The following is a 21,042-nucleotide window of genomic DNA, read 5'->3' as shown; positions in this document are numbered from 1 at the left end:
AATGGCTCTGTCTTCCCTTGTATACACACCTGACTCTTCACAGAATGGCCATTCAATACATTTAACTAATAAAAGAGAAGGAAGATCATAGGATCATAGACCTAGAAGGTATCTTAGAGGCCATCTCAATCCAACCCCATCATTTATAGAGGAGTAAACTGAGGCTTAGAGTGCTTAAGCAATTTGCCTACCATTACACAGCTAATAAACTTCACAGGCAGGATTAGAACCCAGGTCTTCCTGACTCCCAGTCCCATACTTTATCTGTTTAATATCCTAGCTCTAAAGTTTACTAGTTAATGGAACTCAGAGCAAGCCAATCAACCCTGAGTCTCAATTTGTCATCAATATAATAGGAATAATCATTTCTAACTCACAAAGTCAATTGTAGAGAAATTGCTTTGTTAACCTAAAAAAGCCTTTAAAAATGTTTTTAAAAATTAAAACAGCTCTTCATTATAGAAATGTGAGTTTTCATCTACTAGCAGGAGTTTTAACCTGGGATCATGAATGTTTTTAAAAAATATTTTGATGACTGTATTTTAATATAATTGGTTTCCTTTGTAATCCTATGTATTTTATTTTATGTGTTTAAAAACATTATTCTAAGAAGAGGTCCATAGCCTTCACCAAAGGGATGGCAGACAAAAAAAAAAACTTAAGAACCCTCCTAACTAGATTTTAAGTAGCCTCAGACATGGTCCTCGGGGGTGAGGAGAAGTCTCAGCATGTTCTGCTCACCCAGTCATGCAGTCTGTGGCCAACGTGAATTCTTGTGATGCCTTTTAAGTGACCTGAAGCCTGGCTCCAGAGGCCAAGCACAGCCTCGGTAGATGAGATGTTTTTGGGGAGGTGGGAGGGGAAGAGAGATGAAAACACATCATGATTGCTCTCCTAGTTCCTGTTCCCAGTGGATCTGTGCTAACAATGAGTGGTGCGTACATAACACCCAGAGGACAGAAGGGGTTAGGACACCCATGTAGCTGCAGCTGTGATCCCTTCTTACTCCAAATATGTGGAGAAGCAGGAGTTTCATAGCCAGTCTGCCCATACCAGAGACAGTCATTGCCCTCCCTTCTCCTTAAATACAATGTCCATTCCCCACCTCAGCTCCAGTCAGTCCCCATAGCTAACATGTCAGCAGATGGCTCCCCTTGTGAAATGCTTCATGGAACTTCCCAACTTCCCCTTTACTTAAATAAACCAATACCCTTTTCAATTCAGCTCACCACATTTTCACTGGAAAAAAAATTTTTTAAGAACTTTGTTCTTCAGTCTATCCTGTTTGTGATTGCCTCTGTGATTATTCTGAAGCCATGACACTGCTTTTTTGAATTTTGTAATATAATAACTACTAATATGGACATTTTCAAAATAAATGAAATCCAAACATATAAGGAAGTTGGAGTTCAATGGGAAAACTGCTCACAGGTTCTCCTTGGAACTGCAGACAAAGGAGTTGGTGGTGTTGGTTTTATTGTGTGTCCAAAGGCAACAAGAAACATCATTTCACGGGACACTCGGGCGTCTAGTGTTACAACGCTCATGATGAGCACAAGCAGAAAGACCACCACGAAGATAATTGCAGCTTGTGCACCAACATCTGTGGCTGAGAATAAGGAGGTAGAAAAGTTAGAGAAAAACACTCAATAAGGCCCTCTGGATTAAATCAACATGTGACACCTCTAACTACTGGGAGCCTGGTATGCCCTGAAGATGCTTCCAGGGATCAAACAGGTCAATCCCCATGTTGGCATTGGTGTCTGACCTGGTTCTGCTGCCAGGAAATTTTTATGGACTCTAGTTCCTAGAGTCCCCCCAAATTCTCCAGACTTTTCTTAGCTCACAAGGTTAGTAACAAAGACTGTTCTATTCTGTCTACAATATTACTTAATCTAAGAGCTAGACAGATCACCAAAAGGGGCAAAGAACAAAGGAGCCATGTTCAAAAATTCCAGTAGGCCTAGATAGGCAGCTGGCGTTATCACACCGCTGATACTCCTGTTCTCCTCACTAGAAGCAGTTATCCCCTTACTTGCTGCCAAGAAAGAGGGAGCTTCAGTGTGCCAGAGCAGGAGTCTTTTGTACAAATGCTCAGTTCCAGCTCAGCAATCAATCTAAGAGGCTTTTTTCTACACCATGAGGCATAGGATAGGAAACAGCCATAGACTACCTTGCCCGTTCTCTGAAGTCCATATCTGGACTGCATCAGGTAGAATAATGTATTGTAAATGCTGTCATGGGCTGGTCCCTGGTCACAAACAGATACACTGAAATCAGTGACTTCATTGCAAAGCAAAGGGGATAATGATGAAAAAATACATTGGTAAATATGGAAAAAGCCTTGCAGACAACATGTAAATCTATTATCTACATATCATGAATGCTTTTTTCTTTACCATATTGTTGGTATTGGTATTATATAAATTGTCCTTCTGGTCCTGTTCATTTCACCCTGCATCAGTTCATATAAGTCTTTCCAGGTTTCTCTGAAACTGTACATTTCAAGAATACTTTTTTTCTATGAATACTGAAGATAATTGGGATTTGTTGGTCATGGTGAACACCAAGTAACATCATAAAAGTGAAATTAACCATCTCTTACGTAGGAAACAACTGATTACAGATATTTGTGCCTTTGGGTGGGGGGGAATCAGCTTTGTGTGTACAGTTGAAGCATTAACTTCTTAAAACAAAGTCCAAAATTAACATATTAGAAGAAAGGATAAAAAAGAGAAAATATCAAAACTTGACCTATTTAAAGTATTCATGCAGAAAAATAGAAAATGAGTAAAAGAACAAACTGTGATCATTTCCTACAAAAAATTTAATTAGTATAATCTAATTGCCACAATAAGGAGACCAAAAGTGCCTAGAAACCACCTTAACCAGCAAACACTTGATCTCTTTGCTAAGCAGAGAGATATAGCAGCCAAGGGCAACACTATGTTAGATTATAAATTCACTCGTAAAATCTTATGGAAGAGAGTGGGGGAAGATCGTGAGCAGTACTACCTAATAAAACTCTGAGAAGTGGTAAAAGGAAAATTGAGTTTACAGAAAGCTTACCATGAAAGCCCACTAAACCAGACACCCTGAGAGTATTGAAGGATGAAATTAGAAGGACAATAAATAGATTAAAATGGTAAAGGTCTGTCACTATTTCTATAACAAACTACTTTCTCCATCAATGACTGTGGAATTATCACATATGATTTCTAATATCTGAGTCTATGTTGGTGACATGAGAAAAGTAAAAGATAATAAAAATGGGAAGAATGATTGGTCAGTTTAAGGGTCCCCAAAGGAGATCAGGGTTGGAGGAGGCACCATTTTGAGACTAGAGGGATTGATTCCGAAGTATATGTAAGAAGAAAAGATGCTGAATTATTGGGAAAAAAATAATGTATTACTATATCCCCCAAAAGGGAGATTAAGGAATTATCAATAGTAACCAACCCACTAAGCTATTTTCATTTATTTTCTTTTTCTTTTCCTTTCTTTTTCTTTCTCTTTCTTTTTTCTTTTCTTCCTTCCATTATTCCTTCCTTCCTTTCTTTTTCTTTCAGACCGGGTTTTCCTATCTTATCCAGACTGAAAGTGCCATGGTCATTCACAGGGCCGATGCAAGTACTGATCAATGTAGAACCTTTGACTGTCTCTACTTCTCATACGGGTCAGCTAGTGCCCCGCCTTGGGTAGCCTTGTGTCCCTTCCCCACCTCCACTCTGACTTCCTGGGGATTCAGCCATAGTGGTGCCAGATTTAGTGTGGATACCAGATTGCCTTTAGTCCTACTGCAGCTCAGAACTCCTGAGCTCAAGAGATTCACCAGCCTAAACCTCCCTAGGAACAGCAATTACATTGTCGGACTACTTTTTAAACTTTATGAAAATAATTTGCATAACTATCAAGGAAATCAATGATGAAAATACAAGAAGGAATAGGTTTTTGCTAATAATATTCTATAGAAGCATATGTACTTATAGCCACATAGTTGATTAAAAAAATATAAAGATTTCACTGTGCTTTTGTTGATGGTCAAAAAAAGAGAGTATGATTTGGTAGAGCTACATACTGCCATAAAGGTTTGCCTCCAATAAGGCATTTCTTGTGCATTCCTTAAAATCATGAAGATTCCTCAAAAAGTGGGACAACGGTGACAAAGATGTCTGATACTTCCCTATTTTCCTTCCTAAAATGCCCATTTCTATATGAAGTCTTTCCTGATTTCTTGTCCTCCACTCCAGCTGCAAAATGTTTTTCTTGTATTTAGTTTATATATATTTATATGTGTGCAAGTTGTTTCTCCTGAAAGAATGTAAGCTCCTTAAGGGCAGGGACTGTTTCAGTTCTGACTTTTTAACCTTACCAGCACCTAACACAGTTCCTGGTATCTCATCTGTGTTTGATAAATGCTTCTTAATTGATTGATTGATTGACAACCCTCTGAATCAAAATGTCAATCAAAGCACAAAACAGGTTGATATATACTCCTCAGAGGGGTTTGACTTTGTCTTGGGCATGACCAGTGCAGTGTCCAAATGAAAGAAGCTTCCCTAACCGATGCTGAGATCCTCCATCTGCTTCTGTATGGGGATATTGTGCTAATGGCATCATACCCCAGAATACTACAAAGCATCTGAATGAGATCCATCATGATTTTAGAGAATTTGGCCCATTTATCCACACAGAAAAAATCAAATGCTCCAATAATGCCCTATTGTCCGGCCTTGGCCCATAGAGCTGGTCCTTGGGCAGATGCTGAAGATGGACAGTGAACCTGGCCTAGAATTGAATGAATGGGAAGGAGCAACTGGGCTGGATGGTATTTGGGAAAATTCAGTTCTTTCAATGATCCCAAGATCTGCCCTGAAACAAAAGGGCACCAATTTCTCTCTCTCTCTCTCTCTCTCTCTCTCTCTCTCTCTCTCTCTCTCTCTCTCTCTCTCTCTCTCTCTCTCTCTCTCTCTCTCCCCTTATTTTTAGTACAATGCAGTGTTCTTCTGGAAATACTGTATGGCTTGTGAATAACCCAAAACCACTATCTCTGAGGAATTTAATCTCTAGGACACTCAAAGGGCATTGGAGGGATTGGTGATGGGTATAGATAGACTGCAGCATAGTATGAATGAATAAAAATGAATGAAAAATTATTTAAATGCTTATTATGCACCAGGGATTATCGTAAGTGCTGAGGGTACAAATATAAGCAAGCAAGTTCTCTCAAGGAGATTCCATTTTAAAGGGAGAAGATAAAACATAAAAGGGAGGTAGAAAGTGGAGGGGAGAGAAGTCACCATCATAGCCCTATGATATGTAAATGACTGGGAAGTGACCAAAAGGACTGGTTCTGGTCATAATAAAGCAAAAGGTCACCAATCAAAGTCAGGAGTCCCAGGGGCAGAGTCTAGGGGGTTCCAGGATGAAGTGGTTGAGAAGAATGTCTGGAATATAGGCAGCAAAGTCTAGAATGGCCAGGCAGTGTTGTGATGACATAGTTCCACATGTGTGTCTGAAGCAGTGAAAAAGACATTACAGAAATGTATGTCAAGATGGGTCAATCACAAAGAGAGGAGAGTTGGTCCCCAGGGAGGGAGTACCAGTGGCTGAAGGCTGAGAAGAACTGTAGGGAATGGAAGAGACAGGGCAAGGACTGAAAGAGAAAAGGATTGAAGAGTAAGGGAGAAAAAAAGAAGTATATGAAGAGTAAGGGATTACGACAATAAAAGGGACAGAGCAAACAAGACAACAAGAAGGGCCGAGTTTTATAAGAGCTGTCAGAGGCAGGAGCTGCAGAAGAAGCAATGCAGGAGGTGCCTTGGGCAGAGTCCAGGACACCCAGGAAGCCTGGGAAGGTCCTCTAAGCTTAAATGTAGCCCCATGGAGGTGGGTTATGAATTCTGTCTAATGTCTAGGGCAGAATCCCTAATAGCAGGATCTGATATTTCTGAGTCAGCTGGCATTAAGTCATCCTTGGGAGTTCTAATGGATGAGCTGAGGTTGCAGGTTCTAGAATTGACACCAAAGATTCTGGGGTTACCACCAAATGTGGAGAAAGGCTCTAGAGGAGCTGTTCCCCTTTTATTATTCTAGGGACCCTTTTGGCTGTCTGGTAAAGCCCAAGAAGACTGTGGTCTTCTCAGAATAATGTTTTTAAATGCATAAAATAAAATATGTAGAACTAAAAAGGAAACCAGTTCTTTTGAAATAGTTATCGAAGTAATTTGTTTTTTTTTTTTTGAGGGGGGAAGGCAGGGCAATTGAGGTTAACTGACTTGTCCAAGATCACACAGCTAGTAAGTGTGTCAAGTATCTGAGGTCAGATTTGAATTCAGGTCCTCCTGACTCCGGGTCGAGTGCTCTACTCACTGTGCCACCTAGCTGCTCCTATCAAAGTACTTAAAAAAAAAAAAACAATAAGGCTACTGACTCCAGGTTAAGAACCTCTGCTCTAGAATTTTGGTTAGACCAGAGAGTGACTGAGCACCAGGGTTGGTTTTTCCAAGGGGAGTTTAGGTCTGCCCTCATTTGGTTGTGTCCTCAGAGATTCGAGCAATGAGGATGCTCCTTCCCTAGCTGTGGTGCCCACAGCTGAACACAACCCTCCCAATGTGGTCTGACCGAAGCAGAGGACACAGGAACCATCGCCTCCTTCTTCCTGGATCCTATGCCTCTCAGAGGAACCCAAGATCACATTAATTATTTTGGCTGCCACGTGCCCCTGTTGACTCATATTGGCTCTGAACTATCTTTCCAGGATGATTACACATTACTCCCCCTCATGCACTCTATGCTCCAGTCAAACTGGCCTGCTCGGTGTTCCCAGTGCATGACGTTCCATCTCCTATCTCTATGCCTTGCATAAAGTGTCCCCACAGACCCAGAATGCTTCCCTCCCCCACCTCGGCTCCTCAGAATTCCTAGCTCCATTCAAGGCTTAGCTCAAGTACTGCTTTTTACAAGAGGCTTTCCCCTGTGTTCCCAGTCCTTAGTGCTCCCCTAACAATCAGAGATATCAAAAAATGGAATGGGTTTCTTTCAGAGGTAACACCTTTTCCATCACTTGAAGCCTTAGAGACAAGACTGGATGCCCATCTAGTGGGGATGGTGCAGAGCAAATCCCTGCTCAGGGAGAGAACTTAACCTCTGAGCTTGACTTATTTGATCTCTACAACAAAGAAACAGGCTAAATAATCTCTCAGGTCCATTTTATAGCCTATTAACAAGAAGCCTTTCTGAGCCTCCTTGTAGGACTAAGAGGTTATAATTCAAATAATAGCTGGTATTTATTTACATAGCACATTAAGGTTTACAAAACACTTGGTGTACAACATTTCATTTTATTCTCTCAGCTTTGTGAGACAGATAATGTGAGGACTTGGGTGTCCATTTTACAGACGATAAGACTGAAGACCAAGGAAGGACAAGTGACTTACTAAAACTCGTGTGGTCAGTAAGTATCGGAGCCTGGACTCAAACCCAGGACCTCTGAGTCCAAAGTCCAGGCTCTCCCTAATACTTTTCTAGCCTCAAGTGATAACCTTTTCCAGCATACCATATTTATGCCTTTGCAGTGAAAGTCACCTTGAGAAGGCTTCTCTCTAATTAATCAGTAGACTTGATTACCTTGATCTAAGCATTAGGAAATATCTAGGCCTTTGAAGCTGGGATCAAGGCCAAGGCCTAAAGAAGCTCCCATCCCAAATTGTCGGCTCATCGTTAAAGACCGGTCTACCTGCACTTGCTTCGATTTCGTTAATACTTTTAAAAAGTGATATTGGTTTTCCCCTTCACAGTGGAGCCAAAGATCTACAGTTAAGAAAAACGAAGCAACAAATTGGCCGTGTCTGACAAAGTTTGCCTCATTCCATACCTGGAGTTCATGAGCTTTCTGCCAAAAGGTGGCAGACATCCTTCACAGTCAATCTTCTGAAGTCGGGACTGGTCAGCCCATAGATCAGAATTAAACAATCTTCCAGTGTTGTTTTCTTTGGACTTCTTGGTTGAGTGCCAAAATGAGTGGTACCAAGTGGTACAATGCCTAGAGCATTGGACCTGGAGACAGGAAGTCCTGAGTTCAAATCTAGATTCAGACACTTTCTCTTCCCTTTCCTCCATTAAAATTCCTTAAGAAAGCTGTCTAGCCCCTGTGCCTTCATTTCCTCTTCTCTCAATTTCTTCTAAACCCTCTGCAGTCCATCCTCAACATCCAACTGAAACTGCTCTATCCAAAGTTACCAGTGATCTCTTCATTGCCAATTATACAATGATCTTTTCTCAATCCTCATCCCTCTTGACCTCTCTGAAGTGCCTTAAACCGCCCATCACCTTCTCTTCCTGGATGCAGTCTTCTTTCGAGGTTTTCATTACACTGCTCTCTCCCAGGCCTTTTCCCGTTTGACTACCCCTTCTCTGTCTCCTTTGCTGATTCTTCATTCATGGCATACCCAGAAGTCATGGATCTCATTACTCCTTCCTCCTCTCAGCTGTTTCTTAGGGCATCTTCTCTTTTCTCTTTATACTATCTCACTTGGTGATTTTGTCAGATCCCTTGGGTTCAATTTTCATCTCTGTGCAGATGATTTCTGCAGTCATATACCCAATCCTGAGGTCTAGTCTTGTATCGCCAATTGATTTGCGGACATCTCCAACTGAATAACTCATAGGCATCTCAAACTCAACATGTCCAAAATAGAACTCATCATCTCCCCCCCCACACACCCTTAACTCTCCCTGCTTCTGAACTTTCATATTATTGAAGAGGGCATGATCAGTCTCCTAGTCACCCTGGCTTACCTTAGTGCCATCCTCAACTTCCCTCTTGTACTTACTCCATGTATTCAATCTGTTGTCAAATCTACTTTTGCAACATCTCTCCTGTGCATCCACTTGTCTCCGCTCATGCAGCTACAACCTTAGTTCAGGTCCTCATCACTCCTCATGTGGACTATTGCTATAGTCTTCTAATTGCTTTCTCTCTCTCTCTCTCTCTCTCTCTCTCTCTCTCTCTCTCTCTCTCTCTCTCTCTTCCCCTCCCTCTCTCTCTCCCTCTCTCTCTCTCTCACACACACACACCTCAATAAATTTCAATGGCTCCCTATTACTTCTAGGATCAAAAACAAAATCCTCTGTTCAATATTTGAAATTTTCTATAACCTAGCTTCTTCCTACCACTCCAGTATTCTTGGACTTTATGACCTTCTGTCCATTCCATTATATAGTTGCATTGGTCTACTTGTTCCTTTCAAACAACACTCAGTCTCCCATCTCCACGCCTTTGCACCGTCTGTTCTCCTATGCCAGGAATGCTGTCCCTCTTCAACTCCATCTCTTGGCTTCTCTGGCTTCCCTCAAAACTCAGCTCAAATCCAACCCTCTGTAGGCTTTTCTAGGTCCATCCTCTTCCCCATCAACACACATACACACACACACACACACACACACACACGCATTGCTAGTGCCTTCTTCTTGAGATTGTTGTCGCTGTTCACTTGTTTCAGTTGTGCCTGACTGTTTGTGACCCCATCTAGGGTTTCCTTGGCAAAGATACCGGAGTGGTTTGCCATTTGCTTCTCCAGCTCATTTTACAGATGAGGAAACTGAGGTAAACAGGATTAAGTGACTTGCCCAGAGTCACACAGCTAGGAAGTGTCTGAGACCACATTTGAACTCAGATCCTCCTGACTCCAGGACCAACTCTATCCACTGCACCACTCTTTGAAATTACCTCCAGTCCACTTTGCATATATTTTATGTACCTAGTCATTTACACATTGTCTTCCCCATTGGAATGTAAACTTCTTGAGGGCAGATGTTATTTCTGTCTTTGTATACAAAGGGCTCAGCACAGTCCTTAACATATCATAAGCACTTAATAATTGTTTGTTGACAGACTGACATATAGATTTCTTGGGGTTTGGGAGCCAAAAGAGCTGTGTCCGGAAGTTCTGAGGCATTGTTGAAGTCCATGGTGAGAAGCCGGAGCTGAGGGACCCTGACTGCTAAGACATATGTAGACGGTTTGTGCATAAAAGTCAAAATGGGCCATAGGATTTAAATCTGAATGTGATCTTAGACCTCACTGAACCCCCCTTATTTTATAAGGAGGGACCTATGACCCGAAGAGAAGAGATTTACTCAACATGACACGGTTACGTCATGAAGAACCAGGATTTGAATTCAAGACTCCAACTTTCAGCTCTTGTGTTCTTTCTTCTCTGGCACCCTGTTCTTCCTTGGGCCTCTCTCTGCAAATCACCATCCCATAGAGTCCCCATTGGCTATGGAAGAAAAGGAGAGGGGCAGAAACTTCTCCAGATAAAGGAAATTAAAGCACAGGGTAAAGATATGGTCTGGTCGCATCAAGCCCTAGGTTCCTAAACCCTGGCCCTGCTGCGTGCTAGGCCCTTCCAACCCAGCCATGAGTCAGGTTTGGAACTTGCTCGTGCTCTTTCAACTCTGTCATCTGTAATCCCAGCGACCACGTCTGCTTGTTTGGGTTGATGTTCTGGGCTATTTTCACCTTGTACTCTATATAAGGATGTCTCCTGAGCTCTCCTCTGCTCCCCCAACCAAGGGAAATGCCATTCAGTAACATGAAAATTACATTCCTCTAACATCCATTAAACAAAACCCTGAGAAAAATAATCATAACTCCCAGATGGGTAATACAAGAGTTGTTACTGCCATTTTATAGATGAAGAAACTGAGGTTCAGAGTGGAGAAGTGACTTACCCAAGGTCACATGTGTGTTAATAAGGAAGATGGCTATGGGACTCAAACCCAGTTTCAATCTTACTGCCTCCCTAAGATGCTTTTACCTCCTGGATTTCTAGACCATATGTGGCAAAGATTTCCAAAGCCCAAGAGATATTGTTCACTTATGCTCCTCTGGTTCAGAAAATGCACTGCAATGTAATCAAGGGAAAGGGGTACGGTGCATCAGAGGAAGAAAAGTCTTCCAAGAGAGGTTGTTTCTAGGGTTTGGGGTTAATGACAGTTGAGGTAAAGCCCTAAGAGCTTTCCATGGACTTGGAAAACCAACAGGGAGTGGGAGGAGTAGGGGTTGGGGGAAAGCCAGACTGGCATATAGTTTAGGTGGAATGGCTAAAGTAGGATTCAGAGAAATTGGCACAGATATCTAGGCTTCAGTGGGCTATGGAGACCAAGTAGTTTGCCAAAATGCAGTTACACACCACCATTACCATCACCATAATCTGTGTCGCTGCCATCATCATTGTCATTATCACCTTCACCATCACCACACTCATCACTATTGCTATCATTGCCATCATCACCACCGCCATCATCACTGGCATTATTCATGATTATTACCATCACCAGAATCAACAACATGATTATCACACTCACCAGCGCCATCTTCATCACCACTACCATTATCATCGTCATTGTTCATCATTATCACCATCGCCACAATCAACAACACAATTATCACACTTACCAGCACCATCTTCATCACCACTACCATCATCATCGTCATTGTTCATCATTATCACCATCACCAGAATCAACAACATAATTATCACACTCACCAGAGCCATCTTCATCACCACTACCATCATCATCGTCATTGTTCATCATTATCACCATCGCCACAATCAACAACACAATTATCACACTTACCAGCACCATCTTCATCACGACCATCACCATCCACTATTGCCATTGTTATCACCCTGACTATCACTAGGATCACTTCCCCCAGCCTCATTATCATCACTCCTGCCATCATCATCCTCAAAACCACCACCACTACTCCTAAAAACCCTAATCCTCTACCTTCAGGCTGAGCCATCATCCTGGCCAGAGATTCATACCTGACTCCAATTAGTAACTGAAGTCACAGACTGACCTCTGATCATAGACTGCACCGAAGCCCACTGTCAAAGTTGCTTTCTAACCACAGACTGGTCCTACCAACCATCTCACATGCACACATATTACTACTGCCTGAAAGAAGACCAGTTGAAAGGTAACTTTAACCTGCTCCGAATAATATTATCGATACTTAGCCAGTGGGAGTAAATTACTGTATTCCATTCCTATTACAGGAGACACATCTCGAATCACATGTCCCACTGCCGGGATGGGAGGAGGAAGAAGAGGGCAGTCTCCATAGAGGAAGGTCATTACTCTCCAGTAATCAAATGGACAGTCCGGAGATTGGACTTCTGTCAATGGAATCATACTCTCTTCTCCCCTCCCTCTTCCTTCCCCCCAATCTCCCTCAAGCCTTCATCTCCCCCTTCCTTGGGCACTGACCTCGGTCAAGGGCCCATAAAGACTTAATTATCATCCAAATAGATTTTCCAGAGCAAAATTCCAAGTCAAACCCCTGGTTTCCTCTCGGGAAAGCAAACATGTTTATTCCCCATTGACAGGCAGCCCAAGCACTCTCCTTACTGACATATGCTGTCATGGGGGAAAAGGGAGCATTTGTAGCTAAGGGAAAACAACTCATTTTTCTTCCCTGGAGGCCCTTGTTTACCTAGCACCGGGGCGAGGGTGTTATTTCAGGGTATTTGCAGAGAATCCGGTTGTCAGCATTTCCGAGCTGAAGATGAGCTCCCAGAAAAACTGAGATGGAACTTCTCAGGATAAGGGTGTGTGTGTGTGTGTGTGTGTGTGTGGGTGTGTGTGTGTGTGTGTGTGTGTGTGTGTGTGTGTGTGTGTGAGAGAGAGAGAGAGAGAGAGAGAGAGAGAGAGAGAGAGAGAGAGAGAGAGAGAGACAGAGAGAGACAGAGAGACAGAGAGAGAGAGAGACAGAGAGAGACGGGGAGAGGGAGAGAGAGACAGAAAGAGACAGAGAGATAGAGACAGGGACAGAGATAGAGACAGAGAAAGAGAGGCTAGGTGGGATTGGGGTTGGGATAGAACCCATCCTAATCCTTTTCCTGACCAGACTACATTCTTTCTCACCTAGTTTATTCTGTTCCCATTCATTCTAATTCTATTCCACTCCATTCCAATTCCTAGCTATATGACCTTGGTTAGTCAGTTAACCTCTCTGAGCTTCAGTTTCTTTATCCATAACATGTGAAAAATAATAGTACATACCTTACCAAGTTGTTGTCAAAATCAACCGGGCCAATGCATGTGAAGCACTTTGCAAAACTTCAAGTGCTATAAAATGGTAAGCTGTTACAGTACTAATAAATTCCACCCATTACGGTCCATTCCACTCCAAATGATTCACTTCTATTAAATGGTCATTTATTAAGCACTTCTAGGTGTGATGTACATTCCATCCAACTTATGTCAATTCAATTTAACAAGTATTTAGTGAGGCTTCCTGTGTGTTCTCCCCTCCCCTTCCCTCCCTTTCACTCTCCCCTCCTCTCCTCCCCTCTCCTTTTCTCTCCTATCCTCCTTTCCCCCTCCCTTTCACTTTCCCCTCCTCTCCTCCCCTCTCCTTTTCTCTCTATCCTCCTTTTCCCCTCCCTTTAACTCTCCCCTCCTCTCTTCCCCTCTCCTTTTCTCTCCTATCCACCTTTTTCCTCCCTTTTCCTCTCCTCACTTCCTCTCTGCTTTCCTGTCCTCTCCTTTTCTCTGTGCCTTTCTTTCTTGAGACTAAATTTAATAAAGATCTATATAAAGTCTTGCACTGAAGTTCGAAAATTGAACTCCACAAATATAAGATGTTACATTCGTAGAGCCAAACCATATGGAGCTGTAGCTTCCATCAAAGAGTAAGGCCAAGGACTGTAGCATATGAACTCCTCCAGCAGAGATGCTATACCCTGAAAAGAACCCAGGGGCCAAGCTATCTGCCTGGTCCAGTAGGGCATCAGATGCCCAGTAGCTGAGCAATCTGTCCAGTGCCACTTGGCAGTAGCTGTGCCCAGCAACCAAGCACTTTGCCTAGCCCAGCTGCACTCAGCAGTAGGATGAGATCAGTGAGGGCTCAGTGACCTGTTTGGCCCAGCGCAGTTGTGGATCAATCCATTTAGTGGAGATACCGTATTCTGTGAGAATGGAGCCCAACTAAACCACCCATCCAGTGGAGGTGCCATGCACTGAAAGAATCTGGCCCAGCCTAGCTGCAGAACGATTCACTCATCAATTTTGCAATACAGTCAAATTCGTAATGACTTTCCAGAGAACGAAAGCAGCATGACAAGGTCCTGCTGTTCCAGAACTGTGCATTATCTTTGCCTTGTGCATTCCTTACACATGTGCCTCACTACAAGTTTTCTCTTCCCCCTCCCTTCATGGACTCTGTGTGGACTCGTGGGAGAGTGTGCCCCCAGGTTCTGGGAAGAATGCGTTGTAACTACTGTTTCTGTCATACTGTTTGAATAAAATACCTTTGATAAGATATGAGTATACTGGCTGATTATTAATGAGAGGCACACTGGTGGGGGCTGATGAGCTACAGTGTTACAAGTCGTTACCCACAGGTTACCCCTAGAATCCAACATCGTAGTTGATCTTCTGGCAGCAGGTGACCCAACCTGCCAATGACAGCATGAACTGAAGAAGTGAGCTCCCAAATGAATGCTATATATGAATTGAATTGAGCTGAAATAAATTGAATTCAAGAGGTAACATGGCATAATACAGAGGACATTGGAGTTGGATTTGGGCACTGGATTCAAGTCTTGTCTCAGACATAAATGAGCTATATGACCCTAGACAGGTTATTTAACCTCTCTGTGTGTGCCTCCGTTTCTTCATCTGTTTAATGAGGGAGTTAAACTAGATGACTGGCTCTAAATGATGTTCCTATGAATCTAATTTGTTGGATTCACATGCTGCAGCAATCTCTGGGAAAAAGATCAGGTAGTTCTTAGTGAGCCTCAAATCCTTTATGTCTAAAATGAGAGTGACAACCAAAAAAAACTCAAATGAAGTTATAGGCTGCTTTAATCAAAGGAGAGTGTCCAGAGTGAGGGCTCTGGTGGTCTACTGTCCTCTCCTCTAGTCAGGCCACAACCGGAGCATTGGACCAAGTTATGATTGTCACATTTTATCTTATTTTGGTTTTTGCTTGTCACATTTTAGAGAAGTCATTGACAAGCTGAGTTCATTATGAGGTAGGTGATGAGGATGAGGAGGGGACAGAGGAGAGGACAAGAGGCAGGAACTGGAACACAATCTCTGTCTTCCAAAGTGAAGCAAAATAAGAGGGATCAGGCTTCTGTTTGGCCCCAGAAAACAAAACTAGGACAAGTGAATCAGAGTTAAAGCTGTCAGTCCACCTGAAAGGAAAGAAGACCCTTCTGATCAGCAGAGTGGCCTAATAGTAGGACTGGCTGTGTTACAGAGTAGTGAGCTCCCCCTCATTGGAAGTATCCAAGCAAAAGTCGTATGACCGCCTGTCAGGACTGCTGTAGAGAGCATTTCTACATGGGATAAGGATATTGAGTAGACGAACTCTGAGGTGTTTTCTGACCGTAGGGAAATCTAGGAACGAGCATACTTCTATATAGGCATATGTCATGTGTGTGAAGGTGTACAAGTGTGTATATGAATGTATGTATGTGAGAGGAGGTGTGAGTATATATAGGAGGATACATGTGGGAGTGTACATGTGAACATGTGTCCGTATGTGAGTGTGCGCATGTATGAGTGTATGTCTCTGTTTGAGTATGTGTGTTGGAGTGTAGTTGTGGGAGACATCTAGGAATCTGTGGTGTCTATTTGTGAGCATGTGTATGTCTTTGGGTCTCAGTTTCCTGATTTGTAAAATGAAGGTGTTAGATTATATGGCCTCCAAGGTCCCTTCTTACTCTAAACTCTGTGATCATATGCTACAATCAATGTATGCGTGAGTGTAATTGTGAATGTGTATGTTTCTGTGTGTGTGTGTGTGTGTGTGTGTGTGTGTGTGTGTGCGTGTGTGTGTGTGAGCACTTGTGTCCCAGTCTCTCCTTCCTCCTCCTTCAGGGCTTATCATGGAGGCGGATATGACAACCAGCAGAACTAAGGAGGCAGCTTGGAGATAACCCCATATCACCAGGGCTTTAGCAGGGCAGAGAGAAGGATACTGGGCTCCTCCCCAGGCGACAGGCCAGATAGACACCAGCGCCACTGACACCTGATAAGGACACCTCCCGGCCCCTATCTGGGAGGAGGATGTTGGAGTTGGAGGGGAAGATTCGGGATTCTCTTTCTCCAGCCTTTGCCCTGGAAAGACAATGGACCCTTCCTTCCGATGGGCCCTCTTTGGGACCTCTTGCACCTCACCCCCGTCGGGGACCGTGTCCTCTAGGCTGAGTCACCAGCAATGGGGATGAGCCTCCTGGAGTGATTTCCCCTTTCTTGCCTTCTGCCCTCTTTTGATCCTTTTGGCTTGGCTGTGAACCAACTAGCGGAGGAGCTGGATTCAGTTTATGCCTTGGCTGCAGCTACTGTGGTCTAAGTCTTCTCTCCTTCAGCTCCAAGGAGGGGCCTGATATCTCTTAGCAAGACCACATACACCCAAGTCCAGCGCAGACAGCGTGTGAGACTGAGGAAATGGCTTGAAAAGGCCGAAGGAAAGCATGAGGAATTACCATTTGTAATGACTCAAATTGGGATCCAGTTACTATCAAGGACATCTTAGAGAAAGGCATAGCTCAAAGAAAGGCCTATCATCAGCCAGTTAGCAAATATATATGTTAAGCCCAGGAAGTCACTGTGCTGCAGAAGAGTAGAGACCCCAGAGAAGAGAAAATGGGGTTAGGAAGATAAGATTTACACAGATGAGGGAATGCCAGCTGAGGGTCAGAGCCAGTCGGGACTGTAGAAGCTCAGAGGAGGGAGCCATCAATGTGGACTCAGACTGGCTGTGTCTCAAAGGTTGGATAGAATTTGGAAAGGCAGAGAACAAGGGTAAGGAAGGATCCAGCGATTTGAGCTGGGGTGGTCTGAGCCTTGAATGATGTATGGACTTTAGAAAGGCAGAGGAGAGTGAGGAGGGAGCCATCAATGTGGACTCAGATTGGCTACGTCTCAAAGGATGGGTAGAGTTTGGAAAGGCAGACGACAAAAGTAAGGAAGGATCCAGCAGTGTGGGCTGGGATGGTCTGAGCCTTGAATGATGAGAAGACTTTAGAAGGGCAGAGAAAAGTGAGGAGGGAGCCATTAGTGTGGACTGTGTTGAGCTGAGCCTTGAATAATAAGTAGAATTTAAAATAATAAAAATAAGTAGAATTTGGAAAGACAGAGAAGAGTGAGGAAGAGCTGGCAATCAAAGAGCCTGAGCTCTTCTAGGCTTTGCCTCTTCTAGCTCTTTGACCATGAGTACCTCAAGTGTCCTGCTTCTGGAGCTTCAGTTTCCTCACCTTTAAAATATTTTGTGACATTTGTCACTTGTGCTACCTACACTGTGAGGACCAAATGAGAAATAATGCATTAAAGGGCTTTGAAAAACTTAAAGTGGTACTATATCCTTGAGGGAGAGAGCCCTATGAGCAAATGCATGGAGGTGGGGATGGGCAATGATGTATATAAGAGGCCAGGGGTCAGAGTTGGGGGTGGGGTAGGGAAGTGGAGATTCAGTTGGCCCTTAATTGATTGAATTGAGTTGGAATGGAAGATATATTTGAAGGAGAAAAGGCTGAAAAGAAGGAAATAGAAGCTATACTGTCTAGCAGAACTGTCAGACACATGGCTGTGTGTACTACACTAGATTAAAATGAAATTGAGAAATATTTAACAAAATAAATTAAAATACAATAAAGCATAGATAATAGTACATTAAGTGAATGTATTTTCCACAAATATCTTTATGGATGGTCTAGTGGTCCCATTTCTATTTGTGTTTCATACCAGCACTGTACTGGGCCTTGAATAGCTGGCTAATTTGGATATTATTTGGATATTATTCTGAGGACATGGGGAGCTGGTGAAGGTGTATCAGCAGGGAAATGATGTGATGAAAGAAGTTTGTAAGGCAATTAATCTGATAACATATGCAAGATGGATCAGAGGAGGAGCCTAGAGGCAAGATGGCCAGTTAGGAAGTCATTGTAATAGTCCAGACATGAAGTGAGCGAGACCTAGTTAGACATGGGACAGTGGATCCCCTAGTACAGGGCACCAGGTTATTGAAGAAGCTCAAATAACCTCTGGAATTCTGCTATGAAGCTTAGGTAAAGAAGGCTTCAGCCCTCAGGGAGCTAGCTTGACGTCAAGGAAGAAGGGAGGCCATTTGATTGAGCTTTTCTCAAGCATTTAGCTAGGGACATAGTTTAGATGCTTTCATGGAGCTTCCCTGTCTCAGAGGGAGGAGGGAGGGGGCAGGAAGGAAGACAAGACATACAGTCCAATTCCATTTGATAAACTTTTATTAATCACTCACTTTGTGTTTATCACTGCCAGGGACTAGGCAGACACATCCCCTGCCCATACTGGTGGGGGATGTGACAAATACATAAATATTTGTAGCACCATGAACCCCAGTGAAGCCACAGACATGAAGATGTACGAATTTAAAAGTCTGGTGATATCTTATAACACTGATTAGGGGAAACTTGGACTGTCCTCTTTTATACTCTAAATATACCAGTATGGTTGTTATGCAGGGATAGATCCTTCTATTCATAAAGAAAGAAACATCACACAAGAGTAGCCTGGATGCCTTGGAGGGTGTCTGGGCAAAAGAGCTTGAGTATATCCTTTTGGCCATTGGGGGAAGGTACAGTAAATTTTGTGGCTTTAAATTAGAAGTTTCAGGAAGAGCTTGTGGGGCAGAGTGGGAGTCCTGTTTCCTGATCCTCCTCCCCCAGTGGTCCTAAGAATGCCAGAGCTCACCTCTGCCCCCATCATCACTCAGAATCTTCCCAAGAACCCTAGGGAATAAGATTGGGTCAGCAATGTCAGTGGTCAGTCTCAGATTCTAAAGTAGTCAAGTCCATTCCCAGAGCTATAACTAGGAGAGAGCACTTGGGATGTTGCCCCAGGGTAGCTTGCATCCAGAGGGCATACTACCCACTTCCTCCTGAATGGTAGAACAGAGCCCTGGTCTCTCACCTAGGCTTGAGCAGCTTATCATTTTGGCACCTCCTGCCTGACCCCCTCCACCACTGAATGAATCCTCCCAAGATCATTGGCCCTGCTACCGGGACTCAGGTTATCTATGCCTAAGGTGGCCCTTTGACAGCAGTGGTGGTAGTGTTGGTGGATACTTTTGCCTTTGGATTCAGTCTTTGTTGACTGAGCTCTGGAATTCTTAGGATTTGACATGGATATAACTAGGAATATGGGCACCTAGGGCAAATTTAGTATCAAACATTCAGAACTCTACATAGCAGGAAAAAGTTTTTTCCCCCTCCTATTTTGAGAGTAAGAAACATCCTTGTGTCATGGTGGAGTTTAAGCGCATTCTCTGTGTATGCGCACACTAGAGGGATATCTTTGGGTGTGATTGTGACACATTTGGTGTTGACACTGTGGAAGTCAGTGTCCTCAGACATGCTTCACTTGCTTCCCACTGAGCAGTGGAAGCTGCAGTCTCTAAGAGCAGATTGACTTTGAAGTCCTGAGTGATTTCATGAAGTTTACCAATGGGACATTTTGTGGGCTTGTGAATTCACAAAAAGCCACAGCAGCCTTGAGGACTGTCCTGAGTGCCCTGTCTTAGTTATGACTCTGGGAATGGATTTCATACTAATCACATTGCAACCCAACCCTATCCCTTAGGGTAACCAGGAAGACCCTGGGTGATGGTTGGGGTTGGGGGCAGTTCTGGCATTCTTGGGACCATTACGGGGTGGGGAATCAGGAAATGAGACGTCCACCCTACCACATCAGCTCTTCCTGATGTGGTTTCTCATGACCTCCATTAGAGATACAAGGACACCAAATGCTGATGCATTGAGTCAGATATTGTCACATGAGGAAAGGGGGTAGCTCAAGGAACCTCTAGGATGTAGATTATCAACACTTGGGATAACTTTAGGGCATAGAACAGTGAATACCTAGCCCCAATTGTAGCCTTTTACTAAAGAGAAAAGGCATTGAATGCTCACTCTTCACATACAACCTCCCCTTTTCCAGTTCTCCAGCCACAACCAAATTAATTCTGCCTTGTTTCTGGAAATCCCACATCAGTCAGGCCTCCTATAGCTCCACTTGCAACCCCTTGAATTTCCCAGACTAAATCACTGATCCTTGGCCACCACCCTCTTGTATATATTGTCTCTCCCTATAAGAATGCGAACTTCCCGAGGGCAGGAATTGTCTTTAACTTTGTGTTTGTACCCCAAACTGATCAGCACAGTGCTTGGCACATAGTACAAATGCATTTTTCATTTCTTCATTCAGTCAGTCCCAAACACTTTTGCTAACAGCTTCAAAGGTTGGCTACTGAGGGAAGTCTTTCCATCTTCAGCTTCCTCTGACAGCTCTTTGTTGGGGCCCCTCTCTGAGCCCCTGGCAGGCAACAGTGGAAGGATTCCTGGGATGTAGGAATGGGAATGAAGACCCAGGGAAGAAGAAAGGGGGCAAGTGAAAAATATTGGTGAGATGACCGAGCCACCTGGCTGGCTCCAACCTGTGTGTTCCTGGGCAAATTCCTTCCCTTCTCTGGGCTTCATTTTTCTCATTTGAAGTACTAAGAGTGGAATTAGATTCTCTCTAAGATCTCTCCTTGGGCAGCTAGGTGACACAGTGGATAGACTACCAGCCTGAAGTCAGGAAGACTCATCTTCCTGAGTTCAAATCTGGCCTTAGACACTTACTAACTGGGTGACCCTGGCAAGTCATTTAACCCTGTTTGCCTTAGTTTCCTCATCTGTAAAATGAGCTGGAGAAGTAAATGGCAAACCATTCCAGTATCTCTGCCAAGAAAACCCCAAATGGGGTCATAAAGAATCATACATAACTGAACAAATCCTAAAACTGTGGTGAGTATCTTGCCCTCTCTGGGACTCACTTTCCTCATCATTCAAATGCAAAGGTTAGACTTGGGTCTCTAAGATCTTTCTTTCCAATAAAGCTCTCTGGGATTTATGACTTTAACAGTCTCTGGGACAGAGTAGAGCAAGAGTGGACTCTTTCCTCCTCCCCCTTCTGCCACCTCCTCCGCTCCTA

At 43.5% G+C, this 21,042-nt stretch overlaps 1 protein-coding gene across 1 annotated transcript in view; it reads right to left on the bottom strand.

Annotated features, from left to right (window-relative positions):
• Window positions 1–11,406, bottom strand: part of LOC118832216 (Y-box-binding protein 1-like) — a 59,040-nt gene extending 47,634 nt beyond the window's left edge. The window contains exons 1-2 of the mRNA XM_036739618.1: window positions 11,208–11,406; window positions 1,539–1,609 (exon numbers count right to left, since the gene is read on the bottom strand). Of these exons, the coding sequence (XP_036595513.1) occupies window positions 1,539–1,609; window positions 11,208–11,406 (270 nt within the window). The remainder of the gene's footprint in view (window positions 1–1,538; window positions 1,610–11,207) is intronic.
• Between the last annotated feature and the right edge of the window lie 9,636 nt (window positions 11,407–21,042).

Source organism: Trichosurus vulpecula, chromosome 9 (genome assembly GCF_011100635.1).
Source record: "Trichosurus vulpecula isolate mTriVul1 chromosome 9, mTriVul1.pri, whole genome shotgun sequence".
NCBI classification, from domain to species: domain Eukaryota; kingdom Metazoa; phylum Chordata; class Mammalia; order Diprotodontia; family Phalangeridae; genus Trichosurus; species Trichosurus vulpecula.
Note: the sequence above shows the minus strand (reverse complement) of the source record. Positions and strands in the feature narration are given on the sequence as shown.